This window comes from Impatiens glandulifera, chromosome 4, assembly GCF_907164915.1.
Source record: "Impatiens glandulifera chromosome 4, dImpGla2.1, whole genome shotgun sequence".
NCBI classification, from domain to species: Eukaryota; Viridiplantae; Streptophyta; class Magnoliopsida; order Ericales; family Balsaminaceae; genus Impatiens; species Impatiens glandulifera.
The window spans coordinates 59,196,722-59,219,909 of record NC_061865.1 but is presented as its reverse complement, the minus strand read 5'-3'; the positions used below and the strand labels follow the sequence as shown (position 1 = coordinate 59,219,909).

The 23,188-nt window shown below is 27.3% G+C and overlaps 3 protein-coding genes and 1 pseudogene across 3 annotated transcripts; 3 read left to right on the top strand and 1 right to left on the bottom strand.

Annotated features, from left to right (window-relative positions):
• Positions 1 to 1,687: 1,687 nt before the first annotated feature.
• LOC124933999 lies at positions 1,688 to 5,731 on the top strand (annotated as a pseudogene).
• A 3,029-nt stretch (positions 5,732 to 8,760) lies between these two features.
• LOC124935567 (agamous-like MADS-box protein AGL62) lies at positions 8,761 to 9,120 on the top strand. Its single transcript, XM_047475994.1, has one exon. The coding sequence runs from the start codon at positions 8,761 to 8,763 to the stop codon at positions 9,118 to 9,120; it is 360 nt and encodes a 119-aa protein (XP_047331950.1).
• Positions 9,121 to 17,211: 8,091 nt separating this feature from the next.
• On the top strand, positions 17,212 to 17,894 carry LOC124935566 (agamous-like MADS-box protein AGL62). Its single transcript, XM_047475993.1, has one exon. It carries the CDS (start codon positions 17,259 to 17,261, stop codon positions 17,892 to 17,894), a length of 636 nt encoding a protein of 211 aa, XP_047331949.1. The 5' UTR covers positions 17,212 to 17,258.
• Positions 17,895 to 19,500: 1,606 nt separating this feature from the next.
• Positions 19,501 to 19,987, bottom strand: LOC124935565 (RING-H2 finger protein ATL39-like). Its single transcript, XM_047475992.1, has one exon. It carries the CDS (start codon positions 19,972 to 19,974, stop codon positions 19,501 to 19,503), a length of 474 nt encoding a protein of 157 aa, XP_047331948.1. The 5' UTR covers positions 19,975 to 19,987.
• Between the last annotated feature and the right edge of the window lie 3,201 nt (positions 19,988 to 23,188).

The following is a 23,188-nucleotide window of genomic DNA, read 5'->3' as shown; positions in this document are numbered from 1 at the left end:
TGAATTAAATAAACAAAGGGTAAAAGAAATATTTTATACAACATGCAGGGACAGATCCAAGTACAAGGCTGCCCCGGGTGGTAGCCGCCGGGTAGTTCCAAAAATATTTTGTATATATTCTGACAATAACGACGGTAAATTACTTAGTGACAATAAACTTTGTTTATTTTGTTTGTTTACTTGATATTATTATCAAACTAGTCCAAAATAGATTTTTTTGATAAAAAATTAACTCGGGTAGATTTCAAATCCTGGTTCCACCCTTGACAACATGACTACTAGTTATCATAGAGACTATCAATTTGATGGACACAAAAGACATAGTGTTGCTGCCACTCTCTTGCGTGTAACCAAGCTCTGAACTTTGATAAGATATTTTTTTTATTTGCGTTCAAGAACGCAAACTACTTTATTTTCCCGATTTCGTAAAAGAAAAATGTGTGAAACTCTAAAAGTCAAAACTGTCTAATCGATATCATTAAATCTTATTTCGGTTTCTCACCTCATTTTATACGAGACGACTTCTGAGGAAATCATACTCTTGTTTCGTTTTACGAGGTTCGAGAGGAAGGTAAATCATGAGATCCAATGAAAATGACATTAAGTTAGACTTTAGTTTAAAATATCATTTTGGTTCCTCATCCCACTCGGGATGAGAGAAATTGAAGTTATGAGGTGACAACTATCGAGTCGAATAAAAGCTTTAAGATGCCGATCGTTTTTAGACGTTACATATATATATATATATATATATTAATATCCTATGTAGTGTGGGTTGGTACGATATACTGTAATTTTTTTATCCATAACTTATACCGTAGGTTTCAATATAGAAAAAATATATTGTATTGTTATTTCGTATACCGAAATCTCGGGTATGATATAAAAACAAATCGATTATACCTAATATTGACGATATATCAGAATTTCGGTACGATATCAGTATTATACCGTTTATACAAAATAATATTAAAATTTAATTATATTTTGATTTTCATTTTTAAAAATTAAGTTTCTGTATATTAAATTAACACCAAATGTTTGGAAAATGAATTAATGTATTAAAATTAGAGAAAAAAATAAATATTTTTAATATTGAGTTCAGAAAAGAAATAAATTTATTAGATTAATTGATTTAATTGTTTGATTTTACGAGCTATTATAATCTAATGTTTGAAATCGAAAATAAAATTTAATTATTTATAAGTATTAGGTATAATATTTATAATTTATAAATATTATTTCGATATTTTTGTATATACTAAAATACAGAGATTTTAAAAATCTATACTTTTACTATATCAATAATTTCAATATCATTATTATACCTTGTAACTTTTTGTTTTTATATCAAAATAATTGATATTTTCTATATTTTTGATAATTTTCTTATAAAAATGAAGGGATGCAATGTTTTCATAAGGAAAGATGAGCTCATAATTTTCTACTCATGTTTTCATAATAGAAAAAATGAGCTCATTTTTGTTTTTATTTATTTTTTCTAAAAAAGATGTGCTCATAATTTCTAGTGATGTTGTTCCAATTTCTTTTGATATTTTTTGTAGATTTAATTGTAATCAACATAATTCTTCAGGGACGTAAATATATAATTTAACATTTTTGAAAAGGCCCAAAAAAACATGGTTGTCTTTACCTTCGACCTACACACACGTCTATAGTCCACCTTCATTTGATACTTTCTCTTTCATTTGCAGCCTCTTTCTCTCTCTATATAACTCTATTTCTCTCTCTATATATCTATCGGAAGAAGAAGAAGACCTAATACAACAATTGCAAATGGGAGACAAGAGAAAGCGTGGACAAAAGTCCAAAAATCGATCGACTGAAACCCTAGAAGACGCCGTTACAGCTACAGCAAACCGCTTCATCTTCCAACGCCATAGACGACGTCGTTCCATCTCCTCAAGTCGGACGTCGTGGCCGTCCACGGAACACAAGCTCCAAAAAACGAAAAAACCAGATAAAACCCTAGTTGCATCTCCGACTAGGAGAGCGGAAAGAATGGTAAAGCATCTCATTAATTCGATTTCAATTGACCACCGTTGTCAACAGGTGATGGATGGGAAAATGTGGGGATAGCTAGGGCAATGCCTTCAATGGATGCTGTTGTCAAGGTTTTTTGTACTCATACAGAGCCTAATTTTTCATTGCCATGGCAAAGGAAACGTCAGTATAGTTCTAGTAGCAGTGGTTTGTTATTAGCGGAAGAGAGTGTTGACTAATGCCTCATTCTGTTGAGCAATTATACTCAGGTGAAGCTGAAAAAGCGTGGTTCAGATACTAAGTATGTGGCAACTGTGTTAGCTATTGGGACTGAATGTGATATTGGTGAGATAAAACAAACAAACTTTTAGTTCTTTTCAAATGATTTGATTGCCTTTTATCTTATGTGTTTACATTACTTGTTGATACAGCAATGCTTACAGTTGATAGTGAAGAATTTTGGGAAGGTTTAAGTCCTGTACAATTTGGGGAATTGCCTGCACTTCAGGATGCAGTTACAGTTGTGGGTTATCCTATTGGAGGTGATACCATTTCTGTTACTAGTGGTGTTGTTTCTCGAATAGAGATACTGTCTTACAATTCATGGATCAACTGAACTTCTCGGCTTACAGGTACATTATTTGTGATAAACTTATGCTTCATTATTGGATGTCATGTAACTTGATATGTTTTGAATAATTGTTAACAAGATAGATGCTGCAATAAACTCAGGAAATTCGGGAGGACCAGCTTTCAATGATAAGGGAACTTGTGTTGGTATGCATTTCAATCACTTAAACATGAAGATGCTGAGAATATTGGTTATGTTATTCCAACACCAGTTATTATGCATTTCATTCAAGATTACGAGAAGAATGGAGCATATACAGGTACTTACTGAAAATTCTCTCGAATTTATTGCCCCTAAAATGACATGTATAACTATTCAATAGGTAAAATCCTGTCTATTACCTGAAATGAAATGTCATTCATTGCAATATTTGGTATAAGTCAAACTATCTTTAAACTAGTAAATAAATAGAAAAGTGCTTATATTACATGGTTTAATGCTGGGTATTTGTTTGTGCTTTAGAGCTTGTTTGATGTGGTTATTTGAAGGTTATGAAATCAAAATCTTGTTTGATGAATAAAAGTTACTAGGTTAAATTGCTAAAATGTACTATATTTAAATACAAGTTTTATCAAGAGTAAAGTAAGAGTATTTTGGTATTTTTGTTGACAAATTAAGTCATTTGATTGTTGAAAATTGATAGAGTTTAAAAAAACTCATATAATCCAAGATCAAAAGTTCTAAGTATCTTATCCTCGTTATTATCTTTACAAAGCTGACAAAATTTTGTTTGGTAGGGTTCCCTATCCTTGGAGTTGAGTGGCAAAAGATGGAAAACCCAGATATGCGCTTATCAATGGGAATGAAGCCCGATCAGAAGGTTGTGCGCATAAGAAGAGTTGATCCCACTGCCCCAGAATCGGACGCCCTAAAATCATCAGACATTATTCTCAGTTTTGATGGTGTTAATATTGCAAATGATGGGACAGGTAATGTTTATTTGTTTTTTATTACCTTTTATTGAGGAGTATTTGAAGGATGAGAAAATATTTGTTTCCTATGCTTTCGCTTAAAATATATGTATAAAATTGTGCGATCTCATATATTAATTATGGTGTTGGACAACAGCAATTAATAGCTTACATTGTCTGAAATGCATGTTGAGTTGTAGATATGTATAAAATGTTATGTGTTCCGATTAAAGAAATTATGTAATTCCAACAATGAAATACTATTGGTTTGGTACATAATTCCTGGGTCAGGTCAATCTCCTTTACATAAAACCTTTCTAAGAATATCGAAGCTTTGACAATATAGTTCTTATTGGTCCATTTGTCCTTTATCAATGCAAAATCTTCAGGTTAGTAATATAACCATTAAACAGGTTGATATTCAATTAATCCATTCTCACAATGTATTGAGTAACAATTTTTTTATTTTTAAATGGTGTTTTTCAAAATTCCACTCAATGTGTCATTTGGTTCTTTGAGATAACATTTTTCTGAAGCTTGCTTTGAAGTTGTCATGACTTTGTTATGTTCATGGAACCTAGAATAGGGATTTGAGATAGAAACATGTAGATTAGGAATGATATTATGCTAGATTATCATTATTTTGTTTTGAAAAACCAATTCTAGTTTTTAGCTTAAGGTTTTTTAATCAAATACTCAATTATGTTGTGGGTTTCAGTTCCTTTCAGGCATGGCGAACGAATTGGTTTCGTTATTTGATTTCCAAAAATTACTGGAGATGTAGCAGAATTAAAGTCCTTCGTAACTCTGAAACAATGAATTTAATGTGTGAAACTTATGAGGTCAGAGAAGACTAATTCCAGCACACATTAAAGGAAAACCTCCATCTTATTACATAGTTGCGGGTCTTGTTTTCACCACTGTATCGTTCCTTATCTTCGCTCCGAGGTGAGTGCTATTTGAATTAAGTTATTTTGATAACTTTTATTTAAAAACCAATTAATTATTTAGATTTAGTTTAAACTAATCTAATAAAAATTGAAGTAAGAAATTGACTAAGCACATAACTCACTTACCATAAGAGCTTACAAAAGACAACTTTTACTCCTGAAAATTAATCATTTATTATTGTGTTTAAGGACTTTTCTGTTCCACATTTATCAAATCATATAACTAATTCATATATTCTCATTTGGTTTATTCAAACATTTATGAAATGAACAACCCTCATTTAACATCTGATCCACTCTTTTGATGATTTATTTATTTATTTTGCTGTTTCTCAGTATGGAAAGGAATATGAATATGAAGCTCCTGTGAAGCTGCTGGACAAACTCATGCATGAAATGCCACAATCACCAGATGAACAGCTAGTTGTGATCTCTCAGGTTCTCGAATTACCCCATCTTCTTTTCATAACCGATGAATCACATTTCATTTAGTATTTTTATTAACTGTTACCCTTAAACATTACAGGTTCTTGTAGCCGACATTAACATTGGATACGAGGAGATAGTCAATACCCAGGTCATAATTCTTTTAATCAAATTTCTTTTAAAAGATAGCGTTAGGATTCTACTAAATAAGCTGAATTTTTTTATTATTTTTTCTAGGTTCTTGCTTTTAATGGTAAGCCTGTAAAGAACTTAAAAGCTTGGCCACCATGGTAGAGAGCTGTAACGATGAGTTTCTTAAGCTCGATTTGGAATATCAACAGGTATGGTAACTTTTTTTCTCTTATGATTCAGAAACGAAAAGGAAAATAAGAAAAAAATCATTTAATGTTTTTGCAGATGGTTGTGCTTAGAACAAATCCGCTAAAGAAGCTACATCAGACATCCTTGCAACTCATCGTATACCTTCTGCCATTTCCGAGACCTTAAGTCTTGATTGATGAGATCGGTTGTTTCAATTAACTACATATGATAACTACATATGATGGTCGGTATTTATTATTCTATTACTATTCTAAGATTACAAGTGAAAACCCGAAAAAAATATGATGAGTTATTGGGGGAAAAGGATGGATGGATTTTACAACAGGGGAATACTTTTGGTTTACATTTTGGATGTAGTATTATTATTGTTTTGTTGACAAAAAGTACTTTTAGCAATTAGAATACTAAATGCTATTTTATTTATATGAGAAAGATACTAGCTTAAGTATTTCTTTGTGATTTTTTTTTATCAATTCCTTTTGTTGATACAATCATCTCTATCTTATTTTTGTTTATTGGAAAACTAAGTATTTTATGTAATACAATTTAAGATTTTTTTACATTTTTTACACATTTTATACTTTTACTAATGAAAATATAAGTGAGTGATTGTAATAATTTGTGTCACGTAATACAACACAAAAAAATATTATATGGATTATAATTTAAATAATAGTTTGGTTGCATTGCATTTTATAAGTTTTTGATAAAGATTATTTTATGGATTATAATTTAGATTAGTGTGTGATTTCTTAATTTTCTAAGTATAAAGATTATTTTCAAACATGATTATTTATTTTATAAATTGAGAAATGATAGTTCAGAAAGAAAGATGGGAACGAAAATTTATAAATTCTTTTTTTTCATGTTAGTTTTTCAATTAACTTAGTAGTATAACACATTACTTTCTTGTCATTATTATTCTACGTATATTTTATTATTCACAAAAATATATTTATTTGAATTTTATCTCAAATTAAAAGTGTTTCTTATAATTTGGATAATTTTTCAAAATTTGGTTGAATGAAATTGTTCATTATTTTAAATATTATTCCAATAATATTGTCCTCTTCAACTTTATAATCTTTATCATTCTATCTTAGACAAAAATTTATTTTGATTTAGTAAAAAATAATTTAAATTATTTATTCCATTAAGACGGAATTTGACGATCTTGAACCTTATAGAGCGCCTCAATGTTCGAACCCCAACAAGTTCTCTATCTCCCTTTGCATACTCCATCTCATACTTGAAAGACAAGTAAAGGCGTCAAAAAATCTCATGACTGACCTTCTACAAGAGAAGAACTAGACCTGAATTATTCAAAAAATTTCAATGAACTCACGACACTTTGTGGGGTCGAGAGGTGTACTCATGGTCTCTTCTCTCCGGCCCTCCAAGTAGAAAGTATTCTCGTTTGGTCACTCGAGTTTGGATGAGTTGGCTTATCGAGAAGAGAATAACATAATACAAAGAAACCATTCTTTGGTATTACGTCTTCTCTTTCTCGATGGGGATTTTCAATGAGACCACACGTTTGGCGGAGGCTCACTGGTTGCTAACCATCAAGGATCTGAATGTTTCGATTCCATGGAGGTTCAAGAGTTCACTTTAGGCGGAAAAACCAATAACGTGGCTTGTGGATCAAGGCTTACAAGCTGGACGGGATACACAGACTGGTGGATCAACAACTTCAACATGTCAAAAAAAGATCAAACTTCAATTGTGAAAACTAGATTGACTATTAAGATGTTTTTACCATTTGTACTTGATGTATAATAATAAATAAAATTATAACTTAAAAAACATATATCAACTCTTATTTTAAATTGATGTAACATTAACTAAATAATTAAATTTTTGTTAAATATATTATAGACATCTAACGTTAACAAGATATAACTTTTATTTATTATTATAAACATTATCAATAAATAAGAACTAGTGAATATTATAAATCTAGCTCAAATTGTAAAATTAAGTCTATGAACACCTTCTAGAGACGAAACAAAATCGAACTCTATGAACGCGATATAATAATGAAAAATTGAAACAATAAAGTGAAAAATAAAGCATAGGCATACTAGTAAACATGAATACACAATCAATGAGGCAACTTTGGTGCAAGAGTCACAACTTTTGTTACGGTAAAAATGTGACATATATTCCCTAATTTTCTTCAATTTTTTTTAATAAAATTCACCAATTTGTTTATCAGTACTATTTTATTGGCCTTCAAATATTGTCCGTTCTTGTGAGTGATTGCAAGGTCGCACCTATCATACTTTCCTCGGCTTTTAATAAAGAAAAATATAAAATACATTGTCACATGAGAAAATAATTAGACATCGAGAATGCAAGACTATTCTTCATGAAGTGGGGTATGAACATGAATGAGACTAAACTCAGTCTATTTAAGAAATCACGAATTAAAGATCTGAGAAAAAATACAGAAATAATGAGTAGCTCAACTTGAGAGATGAGCAAACTCATGATCTTGTTAGAATCGAGGTTATTGAGAAATAGGTTATTTAAAAAAGTATGATTAACGGTGATTAATATTTTATAAAATAATTTAAAATTTATTAATATGCAGTGATAAAATAAAAAATAAAAATAAATAATATTTTAGTATTTTGATTAATAAATTATATGATATAAAAAAATATATAATGTTTTTTAATTTTGATTATTTAAATAACCAGAATTAAACTAGTCACAAGAGACATAACAACAAATAAAGTCTAGGAGTTTGATAATAATATATGTTTTTTTAAATACATTTTGAAAATTTGAATATAAGGCAGAGTATATTTATATATCTTACTACCCAATAAACAACTAATATATTTATGTTACTATTTTTTAAAATAGGTAAATACAATTTTTTTTTTGATAAATAATACATTTTTTTAGTTAGACAAAGCGAGCTACAATTTGTTTTGATTATGTCTAACTGTCCATAATATTTCTAGCAAGACAATTTTGAACTATATTTTAAAAAATGTTTCTTTATCATTTTGACATCTTTTCAAAATTTGATTTAATGAAATTGTACAATTCTTTTATAATATTATTACAACATTACCCTATTATTTTTATCGTTCAATATTTGACGTGGCATCGTAAGATTATAGATACACAAAATCTACGTAATATTATTATTATATATAGATAGATTTTCATCAGATTTATAACCAAAATAGGCGTGATTTTTGTAGTATATAGTAAAAATATAGTTAATGGATTTAGTAAAAAATCAATCAAAGTTGGCAAAAATTTATGTTATTTCCATAAGCCGGAATTTGACAATCTTTGACTCTAGGAGAGTGCGTCAATGTTCTATTCTTAATCTATAAATAGACTCTCTCCCATCTATATCTACAAAACAAACTCTTTGTCTCCCCTTTGCATACTTCATCTCATATACTTCATCTCATCTTTAGAATCTCTAATGAGGACAAGTAAAGGGCGAAAAAAAACCTCCATGACCAAAATGGAAAACAAGAGCAACCTTGAGGTGACCTTCTCCAAAAGAAGAACCGGATTGTTCAATAAATCCAATGAACTTACGACACTTTGTGGGGCGGAGATGTTGGTGATCGTCTTCTCACCGGCGGAGAAGGTGTTCTCATTCGGTCACCCGAGTGTGGATGAGTTGGCTGATCGATTCATGGGGATTCGTGGCTCCTCTTCGTCCATGGGACATTCCCATGAGACCCAACGTTTGTTGGGGATTGAATCATTGTCCAACATTAATGAAATGAATGCTCGGTTCATCGAGGTTCAAGAGTTGTTGAAGGCTGAGAAAACGACGCAAAAAGGCGATGGATCAAGTCATGCAAGCTGGACGTGAACAAAGATGGTGGGAGAGATCCATCGAGGAGATGAACTATGCACAACTTGAACTTGTCAAAAGATCCCTAGAGAATGTGAAGGCAATTGCGGCTGAAAAGATGGCTAAGGTTTCCAATTTCGATCAACAAGTTCATGGTTCGTGCTCTTCCAGTCGGCCCACCTAATTTTGATGGTTCATACCCAATGGGACCTCATCATGTTATTAGGCCGAGCCATTAGTTTTGTGATGGGTATTATTGATGTTGCTTTGTTAGATACCATCATTCTATATTGGTTGCCAATTTAGGGTTCTTGGTAGCTTTTATTTTATATTTTTTTTTTTGTTTTTTTTTGCTTTTGATTGTATTGCCTAAACTCTTTAATGAATAATTTTAATAGATATATTGTTTTATCTATATCTAAGTTAGAGATAGTTAGTAGGGATGGCTAAAAAATCCGATTTGTTGATTCGATCTATCCGATTCGAAAATATTCGATTCGATATTTTTATCGGATTTCCGGATCGGGCCAAAAAAAATTCAAATACCCGAAGCAGATCCAATGATTTTTAAAATTTATTAAATAAACAACAAATTCAAACAAAAATATTATTAAATAAATCTATCTCTTCCTTTTCTTTTTATTCTCGTTTCTCCTCCTTACAAACCCAAACCCAAACAAAAATCAAAGATCTATTTCTTCCATGTGTCTTTTCCCATTTTTCAGATTTGTTTTTGAATTTCTCAAATCGTCATTAGTCATTGCCACAATGGAGGCTTGGAGGCTAGAACTGTTGCCACAAAAATGTTGGATCACTTCGGTGGACTAATGTCTTTTTCTTTTAAAAAAAATATTGATTTCATTTTGGCATTTGAATTATATTTTTGATATGTATTGCACTCAGCCCCGAGTTTTGGACTGCCATAGCCTAAAAAAACGTCAATTTTGACGGTTAAAAAAATGATATAAAAAAAGGTTTTGGTGAGGTTAGAATTAATGACCAACTATAAATATTTTGTTTACATTCTAAACCACTAAGCTATATCTATTTATGTTTAAAAAATACTAAAACTTTTTCTTTATTTTAATAAATGGGCTGCCCTGGATAATGGGCTGCTCTAGCCCGAGAGTTTGTTGGGCTTGCCCCAGGGCCGACCCTGATTGCACTTATGAGTTGAATTCTGAGATCCTTAATTAAAAATTTCAATTTTATAGCACATGAAAAAAATCGGATCAGCGGGTATCCGACTAGCCGATCTGATCCGGTATTTTCAAATCGAATAGTGGTCGGATACGGATCGCAATTTTTGAAAAAAATAATGTCGGATATCCGATCCGAAATACCGGATCAGATCGGCGTGTTTGTTCACCCCTGATAGTTAGCGTGTATAATGCTCTTTAACTTGTTAATTTTTAATTTTGTAAAATCTTAACCAGATAAATATTTTTAATTAACTATTAAAAATAAATTTAATAAAATTAACTACAAAATATTTCTTTTGACAAAATAAATACATTTTAACTAGGATATGTTTCTTTAAAATTGTATTAGAATTTATTTTAACTAATAAACTTATTTTGTCTTCAAATTAAATTATATATATTCTCATTAAAAAAATAATCGTAATTTTGGTATAAATTTTGTCTCGTCGTCGATTCAAATATATTATATTACAATATTATAATTTATATTTCGTAATCTCTATCATATTGATTACATTTTAATTATATGACTATTATATATCTTTCTCTCATTCATTATAAATATTATTTGTTGTTAAAGATGATTTTTGAGCACAACACAAACACGCCATATTTAAATATAAATATTTAAATATAAAAGAGGTAACAACATAGTTGTTTAAAAATAGAACATAGGAGATATGTCATTGTTTAAAAATAAAGTTACAAAAACAATCTCAAGATAAAGATAAAAACTTACCCGTAATAAGACTTAAAAAAAATATATATAATACGTATAAGAGAAATTTGTGCATATTTTAACATAAATTAACGATTTTATAATAATTGAAATAATTTTTAATATTTAGAATGTTAATTCAAACAAAACATAAATGTATAAACAGCCCTTTCAAACAAAAAAAAATGTAAAAGGAGAAATTTAAAATAAAATAATTTATAGAGAAATATTTTAAATTTAGTTAGATGTAAAGGGATCTTAATTATATATATTACTCATAAATAAAATATTATAATTTTGAAATATATATATATATATTATATATATATATTTATATATATATTTATAATAACATTTCACTCTATATCAACATATTTGTCTTAAATTATAAATAAACAATAACTCATTTTTTTCTTCCAAATAACTCTCTCTCCATATATCATTCTCTCAAATTCTTTCATATTTGAAAATAGCCTCACATACAACTCTAATTAAATTCAGACTCACATATATATATATATATATATATATATATATATATATATATATACTATTGTGATACATCATCTAAATATTTATAATTGTATGATGACTATATATTTGAAGTAAACTTTTGACCTAAATTCGAATACTGACCACTATAAATTTATACTCATATAAAAATCAAATAAATGAGGGTGTGTAATTTTATTTATCATCTCATACAAATTTCTTTATATTCTAATTATGTGTATGAAAATTAGCATCTAACTACAAATGACAAATCATTATAAAAATCCTGTAAAAAAAAACACACATATATATATATATATATATATATATATATATATATATATATATATATATATATATATATATATATATATATATATATATATATATATATATTTATGTAAATATGTTTTATTACACCATGAACCATGCAAAACCGTGAAAAACATATATATTGATTATTGTTTATCTACAAAAGACTTTGCAACTGAAAACTAGATTGATTGTCTAAGATCTTTTTAAAATTTGTAATTGATGTATAATTATAAAATAAATTATAACTTTAAAAACATATATAACTATTATATATTTTAAATTGATTAACATTAACTAAATATTTAAACTTTGTTAAATATATTATAGACATATAACATTAACAATATATAACTAAATTTAACTAATTTATTATTATAATAACTAGTGAATGATTTATAATCTAGCTCAAAATGAAAAATCAAGTCCACTATACCTATTGTGACGAGACCACACTTATTTGAACAAACATATGAAATGGATCAACCCCACGAGGAAAGACTCTCGCAAAATGGGATTAATCATGAATAAAATTGAACTTGGTCAATCCGATATAATAATGAAAAATTGAACCAATCAAGTGAAAAATAAAATAAAAAAGTGTTAAATCTCAGATTAAGTAGTGACATACATGGTCAACATGATTATAAGGGAGGCAACTTTGGCCATGAGTCACAACCCGCAGCGATTCGGTTTGATCTTGGCTCAGCCAATAACGATCAACAATTTTCCTTTCTTCGTGAAGATATTTTGTTGTTGTTATCTATCTACATATAATAATGCTTATTTTTTAAGTGTTCAGATTGTCGGGTCGAGAACAATGGTTAATTTGGATATATGTGAGACTAAATAGATACTTGAATCGAATTGTGGGTTGACTCGTCCATAAACTTAAAACGATTAAAAATAAAATTAAAAATGTTATATGTATGATTCGAACTTGCAATCTAACAAAACAAGTACAACACTTTAACCAAGTGTGATTGGGATATGGTTTGCCGAGGGATAATAGGCCGGTATCAATTGAAAGTGGTTTAAAAAGTATGAATCAAATATTTATTGGTCAAAGTGTGAGGTCACGATGTTAAATATTAAAAAATATGAATCAAATATTTGATTGATCAAAATGAAAGTGCAATCTAACAAAAACAAGTACAATACTTTAACCAAGTGTGATTGGAATATGATTTGTCGAGGAATAATAGGCCTGTATCAATTGAAAGTGATTTAAAAAGTATGAATCAAATATTTATTGGTCAAAGTGTGAGGTCACGATGTTAAATATTAAAAAATATGAATCAAATATTTGATTGATCAAAATGAAAGTGTAAGGTCACGAGTTGGGATGTTCATTCGGAAAAAATATGTGAGAAGATAAGTTATTTTAGCGAAGTGAATAAAATGTGAAATGAGAGCGTTCTATTTTTTATTTTAATATATTATTCGTGATTTATTAAAAAAATTAAACATTGAATATATATTATTATTATTATTTTATTAAATTTATTTTATTTATATTTTTATCCGTATGTATCGCACGGGAATCTGTCTGGTTTACTTAATGTCATAACTTAAATTTTTATTTTGTTACCTACGATTTTTATAATTCTAAGATAAATTTAAAATGTTGTTTAGTAAATTGTCCTATTATTTAAAAAAACATTATTACAAATATTTTTCTTTTCCCATTTCTACTCTTGACAATTATAATGTTGTAAATAGAAAAAAATTTACAATTTTTTTATTATTGTATATAATATATATAACTTCGTAACGCTTAATAAAAATAGGTAACATTAAAAAGAATTTTGTAATATATATAGTAAAATATCTAATCATGAATTTAGTACAAAATAAAAATTAGCTTGCTCAAGTTTATTTCCCATATTGTATTAGAGGGCGCGTGAATCTTGACGTAGATATACAAAATATTATTATACATATAGATTTTTATCGAATTTTATAACAAAAATAGACATGTTAGTAAATATTTTGTAGTATATAGTAAAAAATCAAGTTCATGAATTTAGTAAAATATCAATCAAAGTTGGATGTTTTTTTTCCATCGAGACACGGAATTTAACCATCTTCGACGAGAGTCGTCAATGTTCTATACTTAGATCTATAAATAGACTATCTCCGATCTATACGTGCACAACAAACTCTCTATATCCCGGCCTTTACATACTCTAACTCATGTGTTGAATCTCTCGTGAGGAGAACAAGTAATGGGCATCAAAGAATCACAATAACCAAAATGGAAAACAAGAGCAATCTTAAAGTGACCTTCTTCGAGAGAAGAATCGGATTGTTCAATGAATCTAATGAACTTACGACACTTTGTGGGATCGAGAGGTTACTACTTATTTTCTCTCCATGGAGAAAATGTTACTACTTGTTTTCTCTCCGGGGAGAAAGTGTTCTCCTTTGGTCACCCAAGCGTGAATAAGTTGGCTGATCGGTTCTTGGGTATTCATGGCTCTCCTTCCTCGACAGGACTTTCCCATGAGACCCATGCTCACCAGTTCTCCAACATGAATGATCGGTTCATGGAGGTTCAAAAGTCGTCGGAGGCTGAGAAATGACACAAAGAGGCGATGGATCAAGAAGTAGGCCAATTTAGGGTTCTTGGTAGCTTTTATTTATTTATTTATTTTTTGCTTTTGATTGTATTGCCTAAAGTCTTTAATTAGTAATTTTAATAGATATATTGTTTGAACTATATTTAAGTTAGTGTGGACAGTGCTCTTAATAATTTAATATTTTTTAAAAAATCTTAACTAGATAAATACTTTTAAAAATATATATTATAAGTATATTTAATTCATTATTAAAAATAATTAAATAAAATTAGTATCAAACTATAAATATTACTTTGACAAAATAAAATTTAAAATTTAAAATGTAATTGAAATTGAAAGTTCCTTGTTTAATTTGGAAATTGGAAAAATCGAAAAATCCGGAATTTTGATTGCGTTGAATTTAGGTTTGAACAATATTTTGATTTTTGATCGTGTTCTTGAAATTATTTTGTAAATAATTGAACTGAAATTTGAATTGGTATTGATTGAGTTCTTTAGATATTGATCAAGTTTTTAAAGTATTATCTCAAGTTGATTTGCTAATTTAGTGTTGATGTTTAGATTAAAAGTGGCAAAATGAATCAATACTGAATTTCAGAAACTTTTATTGGAAATTTGCTGAAAACCTTGTTCTTATTATTGAAGCTAGTTCAAATAAATTGAGAGCCATTTTTTATAAGCTTAGAGTAATTACATTATATAGTTTATTTAATATGCATTTGCTTTTAAAAATAAATTTTGATAAAGTTATATTTATTGATGTAAATCAAAATAAAATTACAGAATATAATAATAATTTTTATTTGTTTGATAATATATTAATGAATACTAATTAAAAAAATTATATATAATATTAAAATTAATATATAACTATATTTATATATTTATACATAAATAAATAAATAAGATTAATTGATGTACAAATTGTCATGTGTTCAGGGCTCATTATGGGATAAGCCCAGGAAATTTATGGGCTAGGGCTCAGGCAGCTTAATTTTTTTTTTTAAATTCACTAACCTTTAATAATATTTATTTTTAGGCCCAAACAAAGGATTTTTATTTTTTTATAAATTCAAAAAACAAAATTATTATTTATATATATATATATATATATATATATAGCAAATGTACCATACTTGTTTAATTATTTTTTTACTAGGGCAGTGTGTTGTGTTGTGTTGCAATATATATATACCAATTTTATTTTAATTTTTCAAATAAAACCTACTAAATTATTTTATGAATAAAGTTTTAAAAATAAATAATAAAAAATTTCATAATAACTTTCACTCTATATCAATATCTTTATAAAATAATAACTCAAATATTAAAAGTTTTCTAATATTTCAAATAACTCTATAAATATCATTTTCTCAAATTCTTACTTTTGAGATTCAAAACATGATCTTTCATGTATAATTATGTCAAATTTGCATTCATACATATTATTAATAGAATGCTCAATCTTTATAATTAAATTTATAATTTTGTAATGAATATATATCTTAAGTAATTTTTATTCGAGATATTAATCATATCAGATTCACTAATTATTTATACTAATGTGAAAATTCAAATAAACAATAGTGTGACCGATTAACACTATTATAGTTATTTTATTAGAGAATTGTATATTTAAATTGATAAAGTAAACTTTTATAAGCAATTGTTTTATTGGCAAATGGTCAATCATAATGTGTATGAAAATTACCATCTTACTAAAATGACAAATCATGATATTAGTAAAAATTATGACAAAAAGTTATAATTAGATGACAAATTAATTATTTCTTTTATCTACAAAAGACTTTGCAATGGAAAACTAAATTGATTGTCTAAGAGCTTTTTAAAATTTGTGATTGATGTATAGTATAATAAATTCTAAAATCTAAACAACATATATAACTATTATTTTAAATTGATTAACATTAACTAAATAATTAAATTTGGTTGAATATATTATAAACATTTAACATTAACAATACATATAATTACATTTATTATTATAAACATGATCAAATAAATAATAAAGAGTGAATTATTTATAATTTAGCTCAAATTGTAAAATCAAGCTCATTACTTATTGCGAGGAGTTCACACTTAACAACGCTAAATTTATTTGAAAGAACATATGATAAAAAAGAAAGGAAACCTCGAGAATGAGATCACTCTTCTCGAGACGGGGTGATCAGAAATAAGATTGAAGTCAATCAACACGATCAAATAATAATGAAAAGCTGAACAAATGAAGGGAAAAACAATAAAAACACATTTAACTATTTTGATCAAAATAGAGGCATTTTTTTTCCCTTGAGCCACAATCACAAAAATTTGTTTTGATTTTTGATTATTCAACAACAAATTTAACAATTTTCTTTCCAAGGCAATCGTGAAGATATTTTTGTTGTTGTTTACTTTATGTATTTTATTGTTTTTATAAGAATATTTTTTTTATAATTTTAAGATATTTTGAAATTACAATTTAGTAAAATTGTTCTATTTAAAAAAAAAACATTTCAAATATTATAATGTTGTAAATAAAACAAATCTGCAAAATAATAGTGTTGTTTATATCTAAATATATAAATATAATTTCGTAACGCTTAATAAAAATAGGCAATATTAAAAAGAATGGTGTAATATATAGTAAAAAATCTAATCATGAATTTAGTAAAAAAAATAAAAAATTACCTAGATCAAGTTTGTCACACAAATCACACGAAATGGGCGCGTCAAACATCAATACTTAAGATATATAAATAGACCCTCTCCAATCTATACATTACACAAACTCTCTAATCTCCCCTTTGCTTATTCTATCACTAACGAGTGTTGAATCTTTCACTAGCCATGACGAAGAGGACTAGTAAAGGGCGTCAAAAGATTACCATGGCCAAAATGCAGAACGAGAGCAACCTTCAAGTAACCTTCTCCAAGAGAAGAATCGGGTTATTCAAGAAATCAAGTGAACTTACCACACTCTGTGGGGCTGAGATGTTGCTCATTGTCTTCTCTCCGGCTGAGAAGGTGTTCTCTTTTGGTCACCCCAATGTGGATGAGATAGCTAATAGGTTCTTAAATATTCATGACTCCTCATCTTCAACGAAGCTTTCCAATGAAACACAAGTCACACAACTGAAAGTGGCTCAACCGGTGTCTCATATCAGCGAACTGAATGCTCGAATCATGGAGGTTCAAGAGTTGCTGAAGATTGAGAAGCAACGTGGAGAAGTGGTGGCTCAAGCCTTGAAAGCAGGGAGAGAACAAAATTGGTGGCAGAGATCAATTGAAGAGATGAATTATCAACAACTCGAACTTTTCAAAGGATCTTTGACGAATGTGAAGAACATTGTGGATCAAAAGATGTATGAGGCTTCCAAATCGTTGCATTTGGGTGCGACTACTAGCTTAAACAATGGTGGTGAAAGTAGTTCAAATGGGAGCAATGCTAGTGCTAAGGCCACAGGTTTCAATTTCAAGCTATAATGGGTGGGGGTCCTCTTCCAATTCGGTCACAAAATTTTGGTGTTCTTTTTATTTTTGAATTTTGGTGTTCTTGTCTTATCTTTCTTTTGAAATTTTGATTCTTGGGTATTTTTTATTTTATGATTATTTGTTCTTCTTTTTCTTTTTTTAAGTTGTAATGCTTGAACGTTTGAATTAATATTATTATTTTACCCATTTCTAAGTTTAAAATAGTCAATTCAATTTGTTATTTTAACCTTCGTTATATAGTATTGACAATATTAGTTAATTTGTTATTCATATTGTTAAATATTGAATTAATTATTAAAAATATCATATAAATAAATAACAACTAAACTCTAAAAATGCGTTATTTTTTGAAAAATAAATTTATCCTGTTTGATTAGAGAAAAAATAAAATATAAAATAATGTTTTGCATTAAAATTTCAAACGCAATTAACTTATTATTTATTTAACATTTATAAATAAATAAAATACTCAGGTCAATAATTTGAATACCGAATTCAGCGAATTAATGGTTTTGAGTTTTAACTACCGATTTTCTGAAGTTCAGTAATCAAAATCCTACGTTCGCCGAAATTCGATAGTCAAAATAGTGACATTATCTTTTTATTTATTTATAATTTTAACAATAAAGATCCTCAAATTTCACAATTTGAAAGAAGATGTCTGAAATTTCAATTATCCCATAAGTAGTCTCAATTTGACAATTCAGCCAATAAAAATGAAATTAAAAGTTTAGAGTTTAATTTGGATATCAAAAGAATCAGGGGACTATTTATGAATGCTGGTAAAGTTCAGGTGAAAAATTAATGTTCAATTAAAAAATAAGTTAGCCTAATATAGTTTTCTTTTGTAAAAGGTTAGTTCAATTAGAATTGCATAAGCATAGGATTGTTGATGAAATTCCTGTTATGCTTGAATGTTTTCATTAGTTAGTTGAAATTAGGTTTGAATGATGTTAGATAGAATCAAATATGATGATTGAAATTCACTTTCTTTTTCATGAAATGAGCTCAAATTTATTCAATTTTTTTTTTTTAATTAGATGAGAACTAACCTTAACACCCCTACAGCTATATGACAATCTTTTTAAAACTCAAAGCGTTTTCAGATAAAATCGAATCCGTGACATTTTGGTATCTTAAACCGACTTTTACCGCTAAGCTACCGGCTACCTTAGGGATAAATTTAACCAAACTTAGGTCTAACTGAACAAAACCTAATAAGTCCAATTTGATGGTTCTCTCTCAAATGAACTGAAAATATGAGTTTGTCTTAAAAGGGTTTTCAAGTAAAAACTATTCTGATGCATTTGAAATCATTAAAGACACAAAACCCCTGATTTCTAAACTGAAAAATCAAATGTTTCACTGTTTTGAAATTCAGAGTATGATGTTTAACTGATTTCCAAATTGGTGAAGGTTTGGTTTGCATTTAAAAAGAAGAACACATTCAAATGAGCCAAAACTGAAAATTGAACAAAATATTTGTATTAATGTAAAAATTACAACTTTTCTCTACCAATATTAATCAAATCAATCTTACCTGCTTCTGTACATATATATATAATATTGATTGACTTTTTCAGATTACATCTGTTTTTCAGACCAACCCATCTCCAACTTCAGTTAGATCGCCTCCGGCGCCGGCGCCGCTCCCTTCACCCCCGGTCTTTCCCAACCGGACATCAGTTCTACAAATGGGACAAGCAGCAGTCTTTGCAAGCCATAAGTCAATGCAAAGGACATGAAAGCTGTGTTTACAATCAGGTAACAATCTACACAAATCAAGTAACTTGAAATTCTCCAAACAAACAGCACAATCCATGATCAATCCATTGGTTTTGTCTAATTCCATCTTGTATTCAAATGTGGGAAGCTTGTCGATGTCGTCTATAGCCATGCTTGGTCGTCGACTTGAATTGATGCTATTGTGATTATTAAGATTAGCTTCTTCATCTTCTTCATCTTCTCCGGTGGAATTTGAATTCCGGTTAGATACCCAGGCGTGTATTATAACAAGAATACAAATACCAAGAATTAACATAATCCCAGATATGAATATCTCTATGTCCATTATTGATCGGAATTTCAAGACCCACGATCAAAAATTTGCCATGAAACCTCAGACTCTCTCTCTGGTTTTATCTATGTTTAGAGAGAATATGATATCAGACAGGTTAATGCCAATATGAGTGTTATGTCAGCAGACATTTAGAAAGCAGAGACTTCTGGGTATAAGACAATATCAAAGCATAGACTTTCCATTAAATATAATATAAAAAAAATTAAGTATATTTATTATATTTTAATTTAATTTAAGACGTTTTAAATAAAATTAATCTAATAAATTTATGTTATTAGAGGGTTCATAAAATTTTTTTGTTAGGGATTGGATTATTTGAATAATTATGTGATTATAAAGAGATTATTTGAAAATTAATATTTTTATTATCATTATAATCACTTTTAAAAATTATTTATAAAAAATGAAAATAATTTTATTTATATTTAATATAAAAATGTGATTAAATTAGATTAAGAAAATGGTAGGTGAGAAGAATATGAAAAAGTATTATTTTTAGAAGAAAAAAATTGATATAACTTTTTATCAAATATATTTGGTTTTGACTAAAGAAAAATTGTAAAAATTAAGTTAAAAATATTATTTTCTTTAATAAAAATATTTTTTTATTTATATATTTTCATGTTTTTTACAACAAATAATTCAGTTTTTCAAAATCTTATAAGATTATATAAATAACTCAATAAATTATTTAAATAACTTAATCTGAAAAAAAAAAATTACATTAAACATAAGTGAAGAATTAAAAAAAGATAGGTAAGTTGAAAATGATTGATCATGGTTGAAAACATAATATAACTCGAAATTAATTCATTTTAACATAATTTAGAGGAGTTGATAATTTCAAATATATTTCATAGCTAATTCATTTGATGTTTGTTTGATTCTTTTACCATATGCTTGGTTTTTTAGTTTGGTATATTTCATTCTTGTTTGATTTGATTTTTAGAAAGTGAAACAAAACTTTGGTATATGACAAAATTGTCATTTTTTAAACTATAAACACCAAATCATTTACTATTTCAAGTATTAAACCAAATGGCCTTATAAGAAGCCTTGTACAATTGGACAAATCTTAAAATTTATTTATTGAATTGTTCTTTTTAACAACTTCCATTAAAAACTAATATTGTGAGCAACTTTCAATAATGAAAAACTAATGCAAATTTAATAACAAGATTTTGAATATGTAGTAGACAAAGACCACTAACTAATGCAATATATTGTGTATAAAATGAGTTTTATTCCTTTCATTATTAGGCCTTGTTTGGTGTGGGATCATTTTCTATTAACAACTTATCATAAAGTATTATTCTAACACCAAACTTGACTTGTTATAACAATAGAATCTCAACCATTCATTAATAACTTAAATGGAATATTTTTTGGGTCTAGGTCTACTAAGTATAAATAATGATAGTGACACAATTTATATTGTATTTGGGTAATTCAATATTATATATATAATATAATACTTAGGAACAAAAATAAGATTATTGTGATGTAAAAGATAAGATTACGTCTAATTCAAGTTATCTTCTAATCGTTCTCAACGATTTTTAATGGTTTAAAGATTTCGACTAATTTAGGAATTGTCATTTAAGTTTTTTTTTTATATATTTTTATTATCAACTCTATCCGATCCCTTATGTTTATATTGTGCAATAAATTAATGATAATGGTTTGAATAATATAAAATTTCAAATTAAAGATAAAATCTATCAATTCATTAAATATTCTTAATATTGATTTAGGAGTAAAATTTTTCTGTTTATTTATGCCTCTAAAGTTTAAAAATCTTTGAAACGATCAAATTAAGAAAGAAAAGTTTGATGATTTCATGTTTCCAATTTCTTAAGCTGATTGAATATTAAGACAACATGGCATACATAACTTTAAAGATAAACTAAAATAATTGAGGACTAATATTAAAATGAGAAAATAGTTTATTAGCTTATTTATATATTTTCTTAAAGATAATGTAGATTAATGATTATGGTGTTTAAATATCAACCATATAATAAATGTCAAAAGAGACCTAGAGATCATTTTTTATTCTTTTATTTTTAATTTTTTATATTCTGAATATTAAATTGAGAGTGGTGGGTCTTAAGTCATTTTCATGAGCCACATCCCGATATTATTATTATTTTAAAAAAACTATTATTATTAATTTTAAAGATTTTGCATTAAGAAATTGTAAAAACGAACAATAAAATTTAAGTAAAAATAGGAAAAGTAATAAGAATTAGAAAACACTTAAAAAGAGACCTAACTAAATGATGATTTTATTGAAGAACAACTCCTAATGAGATGAGAATTGATTGCGTCATGTCTATTTATCAGAGAAAGTGTTTTCGAAAGAAAAAAAAACAAATATGATAGACCTTAGTATATACAAACAAAGCTGGTACCATAAGAAAATCAATATAATGACCTTTTTTTTATTGCATTTTCTTTATGTTTTTTAAGTTGTTATTTGGGTCGAATATTTAATGAGAAATACAAATTCATCCGAAATATTAATTTAAATTAGTCAGTTCATTTGGATTAATCATGATTATTCAAACCAAAATATTTTCTCCATTTATATATATATATATATATATATATATATATATATATATATATATATATATATATATATATATATATATATATATATATATATTTAGACTCATCAAAAATATATAATTAACTATTCTTTTTATATATATATAAATTATACCACAATTTTTAGCAAAAGTAAATTTAGAGCTACTAAATTGAATTGCGTCATCTTATGTAATAAAAAAATTATTGAAAATTTTTTAATTTAACATTGGTTTTTTCAATTTTAATTAAGTAATTTAACTAATTATTTATAAAAAGAAAAGAGATGAATTAAACATGTTAAAGAGTAATTAGTAAAACAAAAGTGAAAGAAAAGAAAGAAACATATTCAACAATGAGATAAAAATATGTTAAATTTGATTATCTATATAATTACTAATCCAATCAAAATTCAATCTCTATTCATTAATCTAATATTTTTTTTTATTATGAATCAAATAAATTTAATTTAAACTTAATATGAATCAGAAAAAATGGATTGATTTTACGCATTTATTTATCCCTAATTACTTATCTACTCCTCATCTCTCCATCTTATTTGGTGCGAGAATAATTTTTTTTTGGCTATAACACATTAATATTAAAATTTTTG